The 19,660-nt window shown below is 33.8% G+C and overlaps 2 protein-coding genes across 2 annotated transcripts; one reads left to right on the forward strand and one right to left on the reverse strand.

Moving 5' to 3' along the window:
• Positions 1-438: 438 nt before the first annotated feature.
• arfgap-6 (zinc finger protein) lies at positions 439-13,329 on the forward strand. The gene is given in 27 exon segments (NM_001078549.1): positions 439-562; positions 689-746; positions 2,013-2,071; positions 2,329-2,389; positions 2,616-2,669; positions 3,220-3,278; positions 3,735-3,918; positions 4,348-4,392; positions 4,455-4,550; positions 5,030-5,104; positions 5,358-5,458; positions 6,299-6,347; positions 6,407-6,568; positions 6,636-6,686; positions 6,790-6,886; positions 7,177-7,326; positions 7,664-7,797; positions 8,136-8,224; positions 8,510-8,702; positions 9,237-9,300; positions 10,242-10,301; positions 10,417-10,486; positions 10,844-10,961; positions 11,352-11,460; positions 11,825-11,936; positions 12,075-12,133; positions 12,513-13,329. Coding segments are annotated over 27 exon segments (2,607 nt in total). The 5' UTR covers positions 439-509; the 3' UTR covers positions 12,758-13,329.
• On the reverse strand, positions 13,028-19,649 carry LOC100175351 (solute carrier family 22 member 5-like). The gene is made up of 11 exons (XM_018816272.2): positions 19,460-19,649; positions 18,989-19,130; positions 18,813-18,901; positions 18,594-18,697; positions 17,554-17,708; positions 17,242-17,410; positions 15,778-16,041; positions 15,432-15,646; positions 14,338-14,520; positions 14,062-14,200; positions 13,028-13,971 (listed from the first exon to the last, which is right to left on the reverse strand). Exons 1-11 carry the CDS (start codon positions 19,616-19,618, stop codon positions 13,914-13,916), a joined length of 1,677 nt encoding a protein of 558 aa, XP_018671817.1. The 5' UTR covers positions 19,619-19,649; the 3' UTR covers positions 13,028-13,913.
• Between the last annotated feature and the right edge of the window lie 11 nt (positions 19,650-19,660).

Here is a 19,660-nt window from a genome sequence, read left to right on the forward strand (position 1 = left end):
CAATATCCTGAACTTGAGTCTACCTGTGCTACTTTCTTTTGCGGTGTAAACTTTATATATATATATATATATACCTTTAAAAATGTATTGAATACAAAGAATTGAGATAGATGCTGAAAAAGTCGCGCAAATACTAACAACAAAAACCATTGTTCGACGAAAATGAGTTTATATTAACACTTACGTGCTCAACAAGACCGACTGTTCGACAAAAAAATCGATATGACCACTTGGCACTTACGTGCTCAAAAATGCAAAAAAATACAAATAAAATATTGACGAAATGCAAAAAGTGACGCTTTGCGAATTCTTTGTTTTCGCTTAGTTGTTAGTTAGTGCGGAGAACTATAAAACTGTAGCTGTGTTTTGTTGCGAGGTTTATGCTGCATTACATTAACATAAGTGCTATTCCCTTCAAATGTTATGCTTATTAGATCTCAGACTTTTTAATAGGGCTTATAAATAGTTTGTCAACAATTTTTCACTAATACGCACCTCAACCTACGAGAATGACCATTTCACTGGAGTTTGAGGAATGCATTAAAGACTCACCTAAGTTTCGGTAAGTTAATTCTGTAAGTTAGCTTGCAATAAATATTATATCAGGTAGCAATTTTTATTAAAAAATTGGTTTTATTTAAAATAAGCAAGTTAAATAAAAATTCCTACCAACCATTTATTTGAACAGAGACTTGGTACACCAATCAGAGGTTGATGTTGTGGACTTGGAATCACAAATTGATCGGGTAATCTTATTATGTTCTGTATCTGTGGCCTAACAAGTAAAGCGAGTGGGGCCAGGTTGTAATGTCACTAAATACTCAGCCAACGTACACTTACAACATACCTGGCTTTAACTCAGAGGCCGTTTAAAGCTCGTTGCTGCTACCAGTGGCGTTGTACAATAATGGGCCACATTTTTTGTTGTGTTTTTTTCCCATACCACTTTGTTCCATTCATGCCCCTTTTTTTTTCTCTTGGACTGTCATTAGTCTTATAAAAGAGTTTGAGTTAGGGTAGTGATAAATTCGATCAATCTGTAAAGTTACAAAAGGTCCTTGCGTACCAACTGGACTTCTCCCTTGTGGTTGTACCATTAGTGGTACAAGTACCACCAGTTGAAAACACTGGTTTATATAATGTAAGAATGTAACTTACTTTATTCCTGCGTGGCCGGCAAACTACAGTCGTTATAACACCGGTGTTCATACACTTCGTGCCAGCTTACGAGTTACCATGTGTGTGACTTTGTGGATGAATATTTTTGGGGAGGATTTTTTTGATTTTTTTTGGCTGATGTTTTGGACAACCCATTAGTGACCACTCGGTTAGAGCAATTGTCGCTAAGTGTATTGCCCAAAGACACGTACACTCACCCTGGTTAGCAGCGATGAGCCTTGAACCCATAAACTTTGGGTTACAGGCAGGCGCGCTAACCACTTTGCCACGACGCAGGTATTAGGGAATAGAATAGATTGGATATATTGAACTTAGTGTATTGGTGAAAAGTAGTGGCCTTGGTAGACTTGTGTGGTTAGCAGACTTGCACTAAATAAAGGAACCTCCTTTATTCCTATCCTGCCACTTTAATACAAAGTATTTTTATTGTACACGAACCATTAAAGAGGGGTAAACATAAATTGTCATGACTGAATAAAAAGTGGCATATCACGAAAAAGTTGGCATGATAGGGAAAAAAGCGGCATGATGGGTTAAAATACTGTAAAAACATAATGTCTACCTCTACATTTATTTATATATGATGTTTCATCATTACCAATTTTTCACTCATAATCTGATCTGTATAATTTTTACAATTTTAACGGAAGGAACTTATCAATTTTTAAATGAATTCCGTACAATCCTTTTAGATATGACATTCCTAACATTTTTTGACATGCAGTTGGTAACATTTCAAATAAAAAGACGTTCCCGAACTGGGTTCCATACAGCAGTTGTAGAGGGTCCGCAATGAAGCAATGATTATGATCCAAATAAAAAATGTTTTTTAGATGGTAAAGCATTGCTCAGTAATGGTGGATTCTGGAAAAGTTTACAACAATGCATGCAAGTGAGTGGTAGTATTTATTTCTACTAAATGTTATTTATCCAGGAATATTCTATGTTATTTATATTTGTATAATTTGAAAATTGACAAATAAATTACAATTTTATTTGTTCCTCTCCAAAGTAATAATTTTTTTAAAAGATTTCTACTTTTCAATTATCCTTGTGCATAAAATACCAATATTTAATTTAATTCGATACTTGAGTTAGGTTGTGTGAACTATACATTGTATTAATGGTGACACATAATATTTTTCACAGAGGTTTTATTGGAAGTGTGAATGATGTTGGTTACGCCTCAACCGATGATGCTTTTGTGCAGGTTATATTCGTGTTTGTTTATAAATGCAGTTTAATATATAGGCTTCTCCACTTCGTGGCTGAAACAAATTCTTTATTTTGCCCATTTAGTTTTATAGACCACAAAATAATAATAATAAATGTGATGATTAGATTATAGTTATTTATGTATAAGAGGACTCATTTTTCCATCCTTATATCTATGTTCATACATTCCTATATGGTGAAACTGTTGTTTGTATTGTCAGGGTACATTAAAGAGATTTACAAGCACGATGTCGGAACTCTCCAGTTTCCACACGGTAAGTCACTGCTTCTTGAAATTGAAATGTATTGTTTTGTTTACTAAACCACAGACTGGTCAGAATTTTTTTTCTAATGGCTAATGCTATAAATAATTATTTTATACAACAAGTTGTATACATCTATTTGTTTTTTTAATTTCAATCATTATATGTTTACAAGTACGATGTATAGGAATGTAGTATTAATATTGTATCAACACTATGACACTATAACTTATTGTTGTTATACGTGTATCTATCTACCACCCACATGTTGAAGAAACGCAAAACTTGTTTGTGTTGAATTACTTCCTTTATAGTTTTTTTACAAACGATTTATGATGTAATCACTACAGTGACTGAATTCTATATCAGACCGTGTAATTTTACAACAGAATAACTTAATTTACATCCAAGGTTTTTAGACATCATATGCAACATATCATTGTTGGTGTAGGAGAATAAATATTCCACCCACCACTTCCATAAGAATACTTCTTTATTTATTTTATGCAATACATGTTTTCTTTATTACATTAGTTTAAAAACTTCTTCACTTTTATATCAGATGTTGTTTGATCAAGCACAGCGTTCAGTAAGAACACAATTAAACAACTTTTTAAGAGAGTAAGTATAAACACAATGTTTTAGTTTTAGTTTCAATTTATGCAAATGACGTTAACATTGCACTTTTTGTTGCTAACCTTGTTTGTGTGCTTTTTGTAAAATAATTATTTGGTTTACCCTTTGGCTCTACTTAGATCTGTGGTTTCCAAACTGGGGTCAGTTGTAGTCCAAAACCAAACCAAACATTGATGAGTTAATTGCAGCAAAACAAGTGCACCCATCCCATTAAACAGCTTTCCGTATTTGATAGTTTTTTTTTGCATTTTTCCAATAGCTTTATTTAATTTTTATAGAGCTGTGAAATATCAAAATAATTGCAAAGGGTCTCCCAAGCAAAATTAAAAAAAAAAGTTTGGCAACCGCTGACTTAGATGGACAGTCCACCCAGACCCAGTAATATTCACTTGAATCACTTACATTATGCGATGTTGCTAATATTCATAACCACACACACAGGGAGGTTAAACCTACCAAAGATTTAAAGAAAACCTTCGACAAAGTTTCTGATGATTATCTTTCCTCACTTAACAAACATGCTGCTGCCAACAAACTTAAACCAAACGAGGTTGAAGACACAAATTCTGTTCTAACTTCATCAAGGAATTGTTTCAGGAGTGTGGCCATGGATTATGTATACCAGGTTCGTCAGCATTGATGTTTTAGCAATATTAGATTTTATTTTGCAGTTACGTGTCCAATGGACACTGTCCAATTGTCCATAATACAATAATTAAAACCGTCCAAGTATGATGTTTTCAGTGTATTTGTGTAAATGCACTTTAACAATTTTATCTCCTAATTAGTTTAAATTTTAAGAAGTGTCGTATAGGAAAAACTATGTAACATAAAATAACAAAACTCAAATTTATTTTGATCTTTAAATACCATAGCAAGCTTAAATTAGATTAAATAAAGCATCTCAGAGAACGTAATTAGCATCAAAACATCTGTCATTGAAAACATGTCAACTTACAGAAAAGTTCAATAAGGCTTTCATTTGCCATTTTTTAAACTCAATTGGATAATATAACCTACTTTCATATATCTAATTGAGATATTTTCAAAACAGATCAATATGCTGCACAAAAAGAAGAAGTTTCAGAGTGTTGATAAGGTAATTTGGATGAATACACTTTAAAGTATAATGATATATTCACATTGTAATTTGTTAATCAGATTCTGTCATACATGCACGCACTCTTCACTTTCTTCCATCAAGGATATGATTTGTTAAAAGATTTGGAACCGTATATGAAAAGTGTGTCTGGCCAGGTAATACCTGTCGATTTTGCCAATTTTTTATAATTTTCTCATTAGTTTGATATAGCAATTTCGAAAAGATATGTTATAGCTATAAAGCCTATAATATTTTATGGCCTATATATGTGTTTTTTAATAGCTTTAAAAAAAACTGCAGTTTTACAATGTTGAACCCTGCACCATAACAAATAATAACATATTGAATATCTGGTTGTGACTTGTAAATATTTCATTGTAAAGTGAAAGGAAAGTTGCTAGCGAATCATTATACTGACTCGACATACCACTTATAGTATGAAGTGGCACTATGGTGCTATGCTGACCAAATGTATTTCATATTTTTGGTTAGAAAGTTTATCTGGTGTAAGTTGTCATGCGTTTGTATCTTTTCATGATTTATGAACAGCATATTAAGATTTTCTATGAAAACTAGATGTGTAAATAAGTTTTTCATAATTACAAAATATAAAAAAAACAATTTTAATTTTCAGCTTGAAGAAATGTGCAAGAGACACGAAGAAAGTAGAAAGTCAATGATTGTTGAACAAGAAAGACATCAGTCCATGGTTAGTTTAAATAAAAATTAACCACAAACTTTTTTATGTTAAACACTTTTTTTTATTTAAAGGCACATTGTTTACTTTTAAAATGCAATTAAGTTCATAATAAATACAGATTCACATAAATTATAACTTGCAATATTGTTTGTATGAACTCAAAACTATATGCATTGCCCACATACATTGACATGGGTAATTTATATATTATTTAAACATTCACTTCAAATAAGTTCATGTTGTTTTTTTCCAACCAAACCAGACTGGTGATAGTGGAATGTACATGACTTGTGTTAACAATGCTATTGTTATTGAGGGACATCTATTTAAAAGAGCAAGCAATGCATTTAAAACTTGGAACAGGTCAGTTGTGTTCATCTTGTATGCACAATTTGAAAATATTTAATATTCCTTTGCTTAGTCATCCCATGTTCTTAATTATAGACACTTTAAAAAAAGTTTGTCTACATACATTTGCTCACAGAGTTGTAGAACAACAGATGTATCGATAAGGTGTAACTTATGAAATGTTTTTCAACTGTCAACTATTATTAAATATTTTTGATTTATTGAATCAACTGACTTGCTTTTTTTGTTTGTTGAAAACCTTTCAAGCCAAGCAAACTATATTTACAAATTTGAAATGGAAAAAATGAGATATTTTATAACATTTGCAACAGCAAATATTGCTGCCAGCCTGCCGTGGCACACAGTATACGTCACTACGTCATGAGCATTTCCAACATGTGTATTTGTATCGCAGTAGTGGTGTGGTAGACACAAACTTATGTTAGATTTATTTTAAGTTGTAACAAGTTGGTTAGCATATATGTTATTAAGGTGGTTGTATGGGCAGAATGCTGCTGAATTTGAGAGGTAGGGGTAAATGGCTTGTAGTAAGTTTCACACAACTATAGATTAAGCAAGGTGACTTAATTAGTAGCAGCTAATATTAATAGTGTGGACATGCTTGAATTGAATTTGTTTTGGTGTGACAGTAGTGTATCAAGTATAAGAATACTTTGCTAAAAAAGTTTGTGGGTTGACTGTGTTCCACTTAAGAAAAACTGCAATTCTAAAATTATATTGTTGGTTTGTATTTTCTTGACTGTACTAAAATTGGTTGAATCCCAATTCTAAATGTTATTGTTTATTTAGTTGTTTATTTAAATATTTCAAATTTAAATTTTGATTTTTTTACAGACGTTGGTTTACCATCAAGGACAACAAACTTTTCTACCAAAAGAAAAAGGTTTGAAAAAAAAGTTCCTACAAGATTTGAATCCAATCATAACTTGTTATTTATCGCAGGATGATCTCACTGTTGTTGTGGACGACATTCGTCTCTGCACTGTTCGCTTAACTGAAGAAACAGAGCGAAGGTTTTGTTTCGAGGTTGTCCTTCCTGGGAAGAGCTTCCTCCTTCAAGCTGAGTCGGATGACGCGAGGACAGCTTGGATTAAAGCCATCCAGGTGATCATTAGTTTTTGTCATCTTAACTTTTTTTAAAGTTTTGTCTTCAATTAATTATATTTTACAGTCAAGTATCGGAGCTGCGTTTAAGGACACGATGGAGGAAACAAACTCTCAGGTATTTATTTAGTAATTTTCTCAACATCGGGTGGTTATCCTGCATATGTGCTCATATATATGAGAGCTGTACTCTCTTGTTAAACAAACACTGTTGTTAACAGCAAATAATGAGTCTTCCAGTAAACAAGATTCTTACTCCTGTCTCCACGGCTGCGTCGCTCTCACGAACTTCTTCATCTTCATCTTCCAACAGCAACTGTGAGTTCTTCTGTTGGATTTGATAGAATTTAAAATTTATTCGAAAAATTAACCTGGTTGAAAACTTTAAATGCGGAATGACTGTGGTTAAAAAAAGTTTGCTGCATGCAATATGTTTCATTTCCCAACGCACTGCCGAATTTTTGTCATCAAAAGGTCCCACGTTACAGTAAATATTGCGTGGGAACGAGAACCCAAGTAGCCAAAAACTTTGATTAAATGTCTAGGCAACACTAATCAACATTAAGTTAATTTCTGTGTTTTAAGAATAAAGTTTTAACGTAATGCAGTGTCGAATGAGACAACATTGAACAAAAAAGAAACCAAAAGTGGAGAAAACACAAATCCAACATCTTTCTTGGAGGAAGGAGCAAATAATGTGATGTCAAAAATTTATCAAGTACCTGGAAATAAAACTTGCGCTGACTGTGGAAAAGCAGGTTTGTATAGAAATGTTTTGTGTGGTCACTGATATATATATCATTCTTAGGTTGAGTAGTTGTTGTTTCAAAAATTTTGGAAAAAATCAGAAAATGTTGTTGATATATTCATACAGTTAGCGAGTTAGGTATTAATTTTCTTGTGAATCTTTTGTAAGGTTCCTTTAATTAGTGCATGTCTGCTATGCTATAGCGGACATGTTATAAGACCTTCTTTTTGGGGGTTAAAGGGGGTCTTGTTAAAGGACCTCTTTTTTTAATGCTGTTCTTGCGTCACATTAAGTTTCACATAGTTATAAAATATGATGAAATATAATAGCTTTGCTTTTATCACCAGAGCCAAGATGGGCAAGCATAAGCCTTGGTATTACTTTATGTATTGAATGTAGTGGATGTCATCGGAGTCTTGGTGTTCATATTTCTAAAGTTCGATCGCTGACATTGGATCAATGGGAACCTGAAGTGGTCAAGGTGAGACTTGTATGTAACATGAGTGATACGGTTGCAGGTATTTTAAAAAGTTGTGCGTTTTAATTTAAAAAGATAATGGACTTTGTAATGTAGAAGTTTTACGATTATAACCACCTTGTTTAATCTAAATTTATCGTCAATAAATTAAATAATTTAAACTGCTGAATATTGGTAGTGGAATTATTTGTTTTACCTTTTGTACAACCATTTCAATTATTAGATTTCTGTTCTTACTTTTTTTCCTCATGATTCAGCTAAGCATGTATTTGTATTCATGGTGGTGATTAAATAAATGTATTACTCCATATATGATGTTTCTTTGCATGATCACACAACAGGTGATGCTTAAACTTGGCAACAGTCGAGTGAATGAAATCTACACAGCGAACGCAACGTCCGATGATCAAATCAAACCTGGTTCCTCTAAGTAAGTACCTTTAGATCTCTTGTAAAGTTTGTTGGAAATGTATTTTCCTCACACATATTTAACTAACCTTGCTCACTAACAGATGTTATAAAATAATATGGTTTAATATTAATTATTTAATTAAGAATGTGTTTTTAATTAAATTTCCCTACATTTTTTCCCACTTTTTTTAAATGTAATTTTATTTCAAATTTCTCTAGTTTTGATATTATTTTTTTAAGTTACTTACAGTAATTTCTAATTATGATTTTGTCGCATCTAACATTGGTTGATTTATTCACCCAGTGATAGCCGGTTGGCATTCATCCAAGCAAAATACGTTGACCGTAAGTTTGCAATGCCACTTCCTAAAGCCCTTGGTCCGCAACCAGCTTACCACGGAGCTACGGGAAGAAGACTAACAAGGTGGACAGTGAGTAAAAGAAAGAGGACTCGTCCGTCACCCAATAGATCACCAAACAGACCACGGTCGCCTAAGGTTAGTTTTGTGTGTTGTGTAATTATGTGGATAAATGGGAATGTTGTTTTATCAGCAGTCATGATACACCATGGGACCCATGGCATGGGTATATATGTATGTTAGCTGTGATGTATTTCTTTTGGAAATTAAGTATGCCATGCATAATTCACTCTTATATTCTTATCATCATGTTATTGGTGTCGTAACATCGGTTGGAGTGTTTACTGAAGTAGAAGATATGGACTCTGGATTCCACTCTGCCATTGTTACGTGTAATTGCGCAAAACATTTTACTAAAATTGCTCCAATGATCCAATCCATTGGTTTTTATTGGTTGTTTGAATTATTAGCCACACAGGAAATGATTCGCCAAAATAGTCACATTATGTTAAATGCATGGTAACTCTAAAGCAACATAGGGTGTACGAAACAAAACACCTGTAGTATAACGACTGTCCTTCACACATTGAAAAAATTACAGCCTTTTATTCATGTATAAATATTATTTGTTTCAATCCAAAGTATTTATTTCTTTTATCTCATTCGTTCCAGCCAGCAGTTCAAATCCACATTGAGCCGGTTGATGGGGGTGGGGGTGATGCTGTTTCTTCACAAGGTAAGCCAACACTAACCCATCAGTGTTATGTTTAACTAACATTGCAAATATAAGTTGTTAGAATAATATGCATGGTATTTGTGTGCTTTTCAGTTGCTTTTCGTACTTGATGTATCAGAAGGGGGTGTTTTGTTGTTTTGGTGATGTTGAATTTGTAGTCACGGTCAAAAAATAGCTGTTTCATAAATGCTATTCACTGGACATGCGCATAATGTCTAATTAAAGTCTTGCCCAGCACAACACATCGAAAACTACAGAATTGAACATTCAACACTATTCGTCACCAACGAGTTGAAAAATATTTTCTCTTATTTTGATGGTAGTAAGTCTGTTGCTGCTGTTGTGGTGATGCTGTTGCTTTGTTCTTGCAGCTTGTCCCCATTGACACTCACACTGTTTCTTTGTTAAGCCAATTCTTTGAATGTAAATGTGGACTGACTGTTTCTATCTTTTGGCTTTCTCTTGCAGGTGTCCGAATTTAAATTTCTGCGGCAATTGTTAATTTTACTCTGGTGTCTTAGTTATGCTGGCTGCTAATATGATTTCTATGAATGTTATCACTCTTTAAATATGTTTTATCAGGTTGTGTAATTAGTTGGTGTCTGTTACTTCATAATATTCATACAAAGCATATGATTAGTTGTACAACTTGTGCACATGTACTATGAGAGTAACTTGTTGTATTGTTTTGTAATAAAGACTTAGGGCACAAACATTTATTGAATTTAAAAACTTTCTTTTTTTTGTCTGTTGTTCAATGCAAATTTGATCAGTAAATTTTATACAAGCTAATTTTTTGCAGTGTCGTGTGCTTACTAACAGACAATGTTCCTTATTAATCTCCACACATATGTGTTTGTTGTCTTTGTTTTGCTCTATGTTTTTGTTGGTGTAAAAATATATCATATCACCATTCTAAGTTCCCGATTGTTTCAAATCAGGGGAAGATGAAACAGATGATCGAGATGATATTATCGTGTTCGGACATTCTGTCGCTTCTGGTAATTTATTTCTTGCATTAAAGTCTCAAATTTATCACCATGTTTGAAGTCTGTTGGTTGCATGTTGCTTGTCAGATCAATATATTTTTACATAACCATCATTGCATGTTTGTAGATGGGAAAGAATACGAAGAAACCGAGATTTGTAAATTGGAAAATCTTCATCCAGATTTATTGTTGTACAGGTAAGTTTTTTGTGCTAAAAGTATTTTAAAATATTCCTACATCTGGGATGGTTAACCTTTCGGGGATTTGAAAGAAGGAGTCGTTTACCAATGTACCCCTGTCGCTAGAGAACAATATGTTACCGTCGATCAAAAATACAGAATTTGTTAAAATATATCCCGTCCATAAAAGCTTAATTTTTGTTAGGCAATGTATTTTACATATGTATATAACACATACAGGTAATTATCTATCCACCAAAACAGACAATATCACTGTTTTATATTGGTTTGCCTGATGTTTTCATTTACCCATGTTTAAATAATTATTTCAACAATAAAAATTGTCGTAATTTCCTCTTCATATTTACCAACCAGAGCAACAGAAGCTGCCAACTTACCAGTTATGTTGTTGGCGAAATGTAACAAAGCAAAAGTAAATTGGATGAATGATGCTGATGAGGGGAAAACTGCTCTCATGCAAGCTGCTATTGTGGTGTGTATTCATTCACTTATATAATTTTTTAATATCTGTGTATGCTATGTACTGTAGTGAATGAATAATGTTCTGTTTTTTGTTATATTAGTATTTTGAGCACGCTTTTAAATTCCTATTATGTAGCTTCTGTGATTTTAGGATATTTTCGACTTGTTTATGTACTTATAAAAATATTGTGCAGTCTGGTTTTTTAAAAAAAATTTTTATCTATAATAACATAGATATAGTATTTCATTGAATTTACGATATTATGTTAAATCACCATTTGTTAATATGTATTTAAATTGAATATTTATAAATATTGTTTTAAATTTATCCAATTAATATTAAAGTGACATAAACTAGTAAACTATATTATTACTAAAATCATTTAAAAAACAAATCCAGGGTTCAGTCCCAGCATGTGAGTTCATGTTGGCCAACGGAGCTAAAATTGAAACATTTGATTGGAAGAAGAGAACTGCTTTACATTATGCTGCATTACACAATCATACAAGTAATATATATGTATACTGCATGCTGTAACTTTGTTATGTGACAGCTAATGTTAAAAATATGATAATATTTACAAACTTATTATTTTCAGTATAAATTCAAAATATTAATAAAAACGTTTTTTGGATTTTATGTGTATAAAAAGTTTTGAAACAACTGTATATAACCTTGTTATTGCACAACATTGTTTTTATTATATTATACCTTGTAACCAACTTTTCTAAAAGCCCACTGCAAAAAGTTCAGCTAAAATGACGACCTAGAATTAAAGTTGATTTTTTTATAACAAGTCCGTTATTACAGCTCAAAATTGCTTGTTTACTTTTAAAGTTTAAAATTGGAATAAACAATTTAATTTTGTTCAGGTGTTGCTTGTCAATTGTTAAAACGTCGAATGGATTTAAATGCAGTTGATGAGGATGGTAAAAGTGCTCTAGATATCGCTGTGGATGAAGCTAATGCGGATATAGTTACATTGTGAGGGTTATTTCACTCTTTAATTAATTTATTGGCCACGTAGTGATGTAACTGGTGCACTGCCAAAAAACACGTTTAAGTTTAAGAGTGATATTTTTCAATCTTTTAGTCTAACCCGATACCTCATGCTGTTCTTAGAATTCGTTTAAAGAAAATGAGTGATGAGATGAAAGAAGACAACTCATCCACATCACAAAGTGAATAAATATTCAATTTCGTTTTCAATTTTGTACATTACCCTCCAGTTTGTTTTTTTTTTGTGCAAAATATTTTTGTGGTGCAAGCACTTTTTAAAAATATGCCAATTTTAAGAAAGTAGATCAGATCTTAAACTTTGTCCAGAACATCTCAAAAACAAAATCAGATATGAAATGATTGCTATTTACTGGTATTTACCCAAACCTAGTACCTAATGGTAAGTATATAATAAGTTGAAGAACTCATCTTTTTGACAAGGTTGGTTTTCAATGAACTTTACTTCATTCTTGTGCCAAACATCCACAATATGGCTGTCAGTAGTAGAAATCAGTTTTAACATCAATTCATTAAACTTAATATAGATTTCAATTTTTTTAGCGGATGCGCTTGTGACCGACGTCTTCCGTGATTTTTCTCAACGAACTTTCCCGAACCTTCATTCCCCCGATCCATCGGATGCAAACCAGAAGTTCAACATCCTTGGAGCAACTCTCCTCACTCCAGAAACACGCCAAACAACATCCACAGATGATCCCGCATCTTCTGCCGGATCAGTGTCCTCGGAGAAGAAGACTTTACATCTGATGAGTGATGAAGAGCCAAATGTTGAATCGACTGTATGAAAAGTTTATCATACTGTAAATCCTGAACCAATTCTTACTACACATACCAGTTCCTGTTAAAGCCGGTAAAGACGTAATTTTTCAACCAATGTTTTATTAAAACTTCTTTGATGCCATTTTTACATTAACATGATTTTAAAACTGATATTTTTTCTTTTGCTTCATATGACGGCAACATGTAAAGTGAATAATTTATGTGTTTTATTAAATGATTTACTTCTTTGATCCGAGTGCAATCTATTTCTAACTATTTGTATGTTTGTGTTGTAATTCGTCTTCAATGTGTGCACTAAATTTTCCAAAATCGGCAATTGCAAGCATTTTCTTTCCAGCGAAACAAATTAATTTTATTGTAAAATTGTATACTTTGCCTCAGCACATGTGAAAAATATCTGATTGAACTAAATCTAGTGTTTATTTGTTTCCCTTGTGTTCACTTTTAGTGTCTGATATTTGGTGGTTAGGAACCTTCAAACATTTGATTTCTATTTACTGCATACTTTGTGTCGTTCAACGTTTTCACCGAATATTCAAGTTTGTCGCGCTCAGTATTAAAATGTTTCATCCAAAGGTAAACTTTAATTTTGTTAATTCTGAAGGTATACCAAAGTTTGACATACTGATGAGTCCGCACAAAGTGCAAGAAATAAGGACAACCGTGTTAGAACTTCTGCAATTGCCCAGTCAATAATCAACTCTCATTCATTAAACAGTAAACTTGTTCATGAAGGGACTGGTGACCTCATAGATGGATTTACGTTTGCCACATTACTGGTCCATTCCAACCGTAATTATTCTTCCATGGCCCACTAGAACATATTATGATAATTTGTTCATTGACTTTTTGCTGGGCTAACCAATCATTGTGTACTGCCACAGGGCAAGGACTGATCGACTACATTACACAATGTAAATTTTAAAATCGGTTCAATAGACTACGTTTTATTTTCACACTTGAATAAAAAGCTCGCTATGGTCAAACTTATTTAGCGTTTACTTAAATACTAATTCTAAATATATTACGTTTGCCGAATATAAAGCAAGATGTTACATCATATACCATTCTGTGTTAAGCTTTTCCGTGTAACTGTAAAATCACGGCAGATAAATAACAGTGATGATGAAATGTACGTGATTGTGGCGCAATTACGCGCCTTTAAGTTTTATCTTCAGATGGAGAATTCTTTCGAACACAGCCCAAACACGCAACCTCACTGTAAGTGTAAAGGAATTTCTTAAAAACGTCTTATAGCATGAAAAATAACCAAACAAACAATTTAGGCGTTAATGATGGTCGAACAAACCTTCTCATGTTAACGGCATCTTCTATAGACTGAGGCAGCGTCTGGTTTATTGCTCTGGGCAAGAATAAAAATAACACGGCTGATGCCAAGAGCACAGATCCAATTATTATAGAAGTTGTTATTGAACCTGTAGGATCACCTGAGACAAAGTATATAAGTTAATTTACTCAGCAGATGTTCCTTCTATTTTAGCCTGTATATGTGTGAGGTCCGAAATATCTGGACCCTAAAAAACTGCAAAAAGTGATATTATATTGAACAAGCGACATTACAAACCTGCGTACAAGACATATGGTGCAGTTATGCCACCCATTTTGCCCACTGCATTTGAAATCCCAGTGATCGATTGCCGAAGGGCAGTCGGAAAGAGCTCACCGGTGTACAAAAGAATTATGGAAAATCCCACAGACGCAATTAACTTGCTGGTGCAAACCAACACATTTGTCAGAGTCGGGTGCCCTGTTGAACAAAAGCTGTGTTAAGGAATTCCCACTTGAACAAAGGTGAAGATAATAAAAAATCACAATTTAATTTGTAGCTAGATGTATGCAAATGTAAAGTCGAAAACTTTTTTTTAGTATTTGAAGAGTCCCATTATGTATTGCATTGTGCCATAGCCCTCGTTAAGCCGTAGGCCTCCTTTCTTTGGAATTTCTGTGTGTCTCCTGCACTGTCCCTTGAGATGTTAGGACATAAGAGATCCACTGCACCCTTCTCCTTCCTCTTCGCCCTCTTTTTTCTTCCTCTTCCTCAACTGATGTCAATACCAGACTCTTTTCTTTCAATGCCTTTACTTTCGCATCTTCCGCCTTTCCACGTCTCGTAACAAGCCTTGTTCTTCTTTCACCCACTCATTTGTTCTCCTCATGGCCCAACTTATTCCTAGTAGGCTACCCTTCTCTGTAATCACATCTCAAATGCTTGTATTATCTTCTCTTCTTGCTTTCTAAGCGTCCATGTTTTACATGATAACTATAGTGAACTAGTTAAATGTGTGTGTTGAATGTGAAAGTAGCTTACTTTATCCCCGCGTGGCCGAAAAACGACAGTCGGTATAACACGGGTGTCATACACCTCGTGCCAGCTTACGAGTTACCATGCATATTACTTTGTATGTATTTCCTTTTGGGAGGATTAGTGACCACCGGCTTGGAGCAATTAAAGTTAGGTGTCTTGCTCAAGAACGCATATGCCCGCAGCAATGGTAGCAGCGGCAAGGCTTGTACGGATTAAACTCTGTTACGGGCAGGCGCGCTAACATCTTTGCCACGGCACCGGTGTCGGCACAAATCGTGGCAAATGCCCTAACATGTGCAGGAAATATGACGCTGTATACCGCTATATAATATAAATAACACACGCGAACTTACATTTTCCTGCAAATGGCGTTAAAACAGTAAAAATCGCCATCATAGTAACCATGGAAATGTAGGAGTTCCTTCGACCCAGCTTATCCGCCGTCAAATAAAACCATGCTGTGGCAGCTATATCCAACAATCCGAGTAAGAAAACGTTGATGAAACGATTTCCCGACAAACTATTGCTGTTTAGCCCGATCACGTAATATAGCAAGTTGATACAAAACCTGAAATTAATAAAACTGGTTTGAAACATTGGGAAGCCGTCAGTAAAGTCTTCCTCGTAACTTATATTTGGATAAGAGTTGACCTATTTACCACAGTACCATGGTGTTACAAAAATAAAGAAAAAAATTACCAGGCAAGGCATACAATTAACATCCTTCGTATCAGTACAGGTCGACGAGCTGCTTGTTTCAACGTTTTCAGAACTCCTAACTGTTCTTCAACAGTTTCCGTACTGATCTCGAAGTTTGTCTCTTCGTTGCAAATGTTTGCTTCCGATTCTTTGTGTTCGGATTCGATGCGAAGATTATTAAGCTTTGCGATTTTTAATAGTATTGCGTCAGCTTCTTTATCTCGCCCAACAGATGCCAACCAACGAGGCGATTCGTCGATCAACCTAAGTGAGATTTCGGTTGATCTTGATCATACACATCATATGGTAGATCGGGGGAAGACGGTACTCTGAGGCACATATTGCCCAATACTTGGGTCACTTTTCATTCTCTTATCTCGCGCCATTTTGGTAGTAAACATAAAATTATACAACCGTATCCCTACGACTACGATAGACCGTTGTTCATTATGTAAAACACGATCTGAATATTTGGATATTATGTACTAAAAGTGCCCCATCTTTCCCCACCCTACTATGTAACGTTTTTTTGGTGATATCACGAATTAGTACTGTCATATTTTAATTATTTAATAACACTTCAAAGAAATAAATCAAAACAGGAGGATTATTTATTAATAGCGACTGCCACATATTAGGCGTAATTTTATCAATTTAAAAACAAATAGGGTAAGACGGGACAGATTATTTTTTGTTTCTATTTTTCATACATTGTTCATAAATTATCTTGTTATTATATTAGTGAAATAACCTTTTATAAAATAATCATATTATTGAATTAAAAACAAACTCTTTAAAAGTTTGGCAATAAAAACTTACACAAACTATATAGTGAGGGGAACGGAATATTTTTTATATTAATAGTATTTGCAACTTTTAGTTAGCGTATACTGAAATTAACCGGCTTTGTCCGGTTGTTTCTTTGTCACGAACACTTTATATATATTTTTTAAACGGTATTATTTTGCTGCTTTTATCCCTATAGTTTAAGACATATTGACCCCTGCCTAATTTTTCTTATGTACATATCTTGGTTTTTTCTACAAAACTAATTATATTAGACAAAATCAAACTGTGCGAACATTTCAAACCGAGCAACGGCACTGGATTATTGATTCAAACTCGCAAACTACAACATTTCGTCAGTTTTAATATGATTTACCCCGCATTTAAAATGGCATCTTATTGTTATGCCTTTTTTAGCGATTAAAAAAAAGGTTGTATTCGTTTAACACCGAATTTTAATACTTAACAGCAGTAACCGACTTTGCCGAGCATTTAATTGTTGGACCGTGAGTCTGTTGAATTTTATTGACTTTTTCTTGTAAAGGTAGATTTTGAAAAAAGTCCCATTTTTCCCAACCTGACTATATATAAATTTCGACGGTGTAACTCCAACAAAATAAATTTATTAAAATAAATGTCCTAGACGAGCGAATCAAGTATTCAATCTGAGCTACTTACCAAAAATAAGGGATGTAGAGCAAACCAATAAGATTCGTAGCTCGTAAGAACCAACGCCAGTTTTGAAACAAATATCCAAATAAGGGAAGTATTGTGTAGCCCAAAGAAAAGCCGCCTTGGACAAAAGAAAACATCCGCACACGATTTTCGGATGGTACAACTTCGCTTGCTGCATGGAATTTGCATTAATGTTATTTATTTTATAATATGTATAGGCAATGTTTTAGGACTAACTTTCAACATTTTACTAAAGTTCTGTTTTAATCAGTATAAATTATTGTAAAGTGAATTATGTTTATTTATTTTTCTTACAGAGCAAAGCTGCAGCCATATAGTTTACAAGAGTCCCACAACCGCATAAAAACATCAGAATTGCATACATGGTGGTATTGGTGGACATGCTTAATAGGAAAGTGAAGAAATACTGCCATACGGTGAACAATAAAAACACAGTACGGCGACCAAACCTGAAAAAAGATACAATCTTAACTTGAATCCAATGTTACATTTATTTAAAAAAAATATAGTTTAGGTATGGTCGCTGCTACCATTGTTGGCATATGCGTCCTTGGGCAAGACACTTAATGGCAATTGCTTAAACCCAATGGTCACTAATGGGTTGTCTAAGTTGTCTAAACAGTATATATAAAACATAAAAAACTACCTACAAAGTTACATACTTGGTAACTCGTAAGCAAACACAGATTTATGAAACAGAACACTAGTGTTATAACGATTGTCGTTATCCAGCCACTTGAGAATAAAGCAAGTTACATTCATTTATTTATTCATTCATGGATTAAAACCGTTAATTGTTATTTTTTCTGTAGTAGGGTAGGGTGGGGTAATATGGGACACCTATTTATTATATTTCCTCGTCCCATTTGACAGCAAAGAATATTCAAAAAATTAATAAACCGTATATCCTCACGGCATCCATAGACCGTTGTTAAATGTTTAAAACACGATCAGGATATTTGGATATTATGCTGGTGTGTCAAAGGTATCACATCTTACCTCACTGTACTACATAATATATATTGCTTTATTTAATTAAACAGCCGTTAATTTGTAAGGACTATACAATTGTACTTGCTCGTGTACGCAACTTGTAAAAATTATCTTCCTTTTAATTCTGCATTGAAAGGTTTGTGAACCATTTTTTACAACTTGCATAAATCTTCTTAACAGCGAAATGTTTACTCAGCCCTCACAGGTGTACCAAATATTACGGTAACTATATGGTTACACTGTGTTTGCCAAGGCAATAGCCTAAGTTGTTAACTTATACGTTTCAAAAATCAATTTTAACTTCATAAGTTACCGCATATAGCAGTCAAACGTACATTTACCTGTCCGAGATGGCACCGCCTGTAATACCACCAAACATTTTTCCAGCCATGAATAAGGAGACTGCAAATGGTTTCACCCACGCGTCTTCACACACGAAGTTAAACTAAAACATATGGCGGACTGGGTCTCAATAAGTTTGTTAACAAAGTTCAGGTATAGTGTGGGTGACGTATTTCATATCCGAGTCGACCCATCAGTTAACACATCGTATAACTTACCTCTGTTAGGACACTCACTGCGTCTTCGCTATATCTCCAATGACGACATGGCACAGTCTGGTTTTCAACTTGTATGCCGATATCCCCGTCTGATGTAAACATTTGTGCATCGGTGTCATAAATTATTTCTCAGAAATGCACTTATCTATAACCGCTTAAAATAATGTTCAATTTACCCGTAGTGTTTTCCGACAACTTATAGTTCCAACATTTGCTTCTGACCAACTCATGTTGGTCGTTGCTGATCCATGGAACTGTTAAATTCAGCAAATATTCTTTTTGGGTTTCATTTAGGTTTGTGTACTCATTCAAGACTTCCTGAACATATAATAATACGAGGTATAGTCTTATAAACCATAATGTATAAATCGCCCAGTAAGGACTTCAATAATTATGCAGCTTGCGATTTCAGTTAACTGCTGCCATGGGTAAATGTTTGGTCCAGATGTAACCAGCATGCAGAAATTTGTTGGTTTACCATTTCCTATTGCACTTAACGAGAGGTACAAATAAAATTAACTCTAAAACGGTTTGTCAAAAGAACTGTCCCATCAGTTATGAAAATATTTTTTCCTTTAAAAATTAGGTACTCTCCTTATTTTTTAGTTAAACTTATTAATTTAACGTGATACCTTAATTTTTCTCACCTGAGGAATATCACAATGAAAGTCTGGTCGATAATGAATGTAAAGAAACTGAAATGTTGAAAATGCGTTTGGTATTGTTGCCAGCATCATTAGAACTGCAAGTCGTTTTTGGTACGGTCCAAATACGTTGAGTTCTTCAAATTTTCTTAAACGTTTCATTGTCTATCGCGTCCTGTTTGACTTTTACAAATCTTAGTTGTG

The sequence above is a fragment of the Ciona intestinalis genome, unplaced genomic scaffold (genome assembly GCF_000224145.3).
Source record: "Ciona intestinalis unplaced genomic scaffold, KH HT000171.2, whole genome shotgun sequence".
NCBI classification, from domain to species: Eukaryota; Metazoa; Chordata; class Ascidiacea; order Phlebobranchia; family Cionidae; genus Ciona; species Ciona intestinalis.

Bases quoted from the DNA above. Each gene is read 5' to 3' on its own strand.
- LOC100175351 (XM_018816272.2), bottom strand. From the start codon at position 19,618: ATGAAACGTTTAAGAAAATTTGAAGAACTCAACGTATTTGGACCGTAC. The intron at 19,131-19,459 runs GTGAGAAAAATT...TTATATGTTCAG, and splicing joins TTCATTGTGATATTCCTCAG to GAAGTCTTGAATGAGTACAC. The intron at 14,521-15,431 runs GTAAGTTCGCGT...TTTGTTCAACAG, and splicing joins AACGCCATTTGCAGGAAAAT to GGCACCCGACTCTGACAAAT.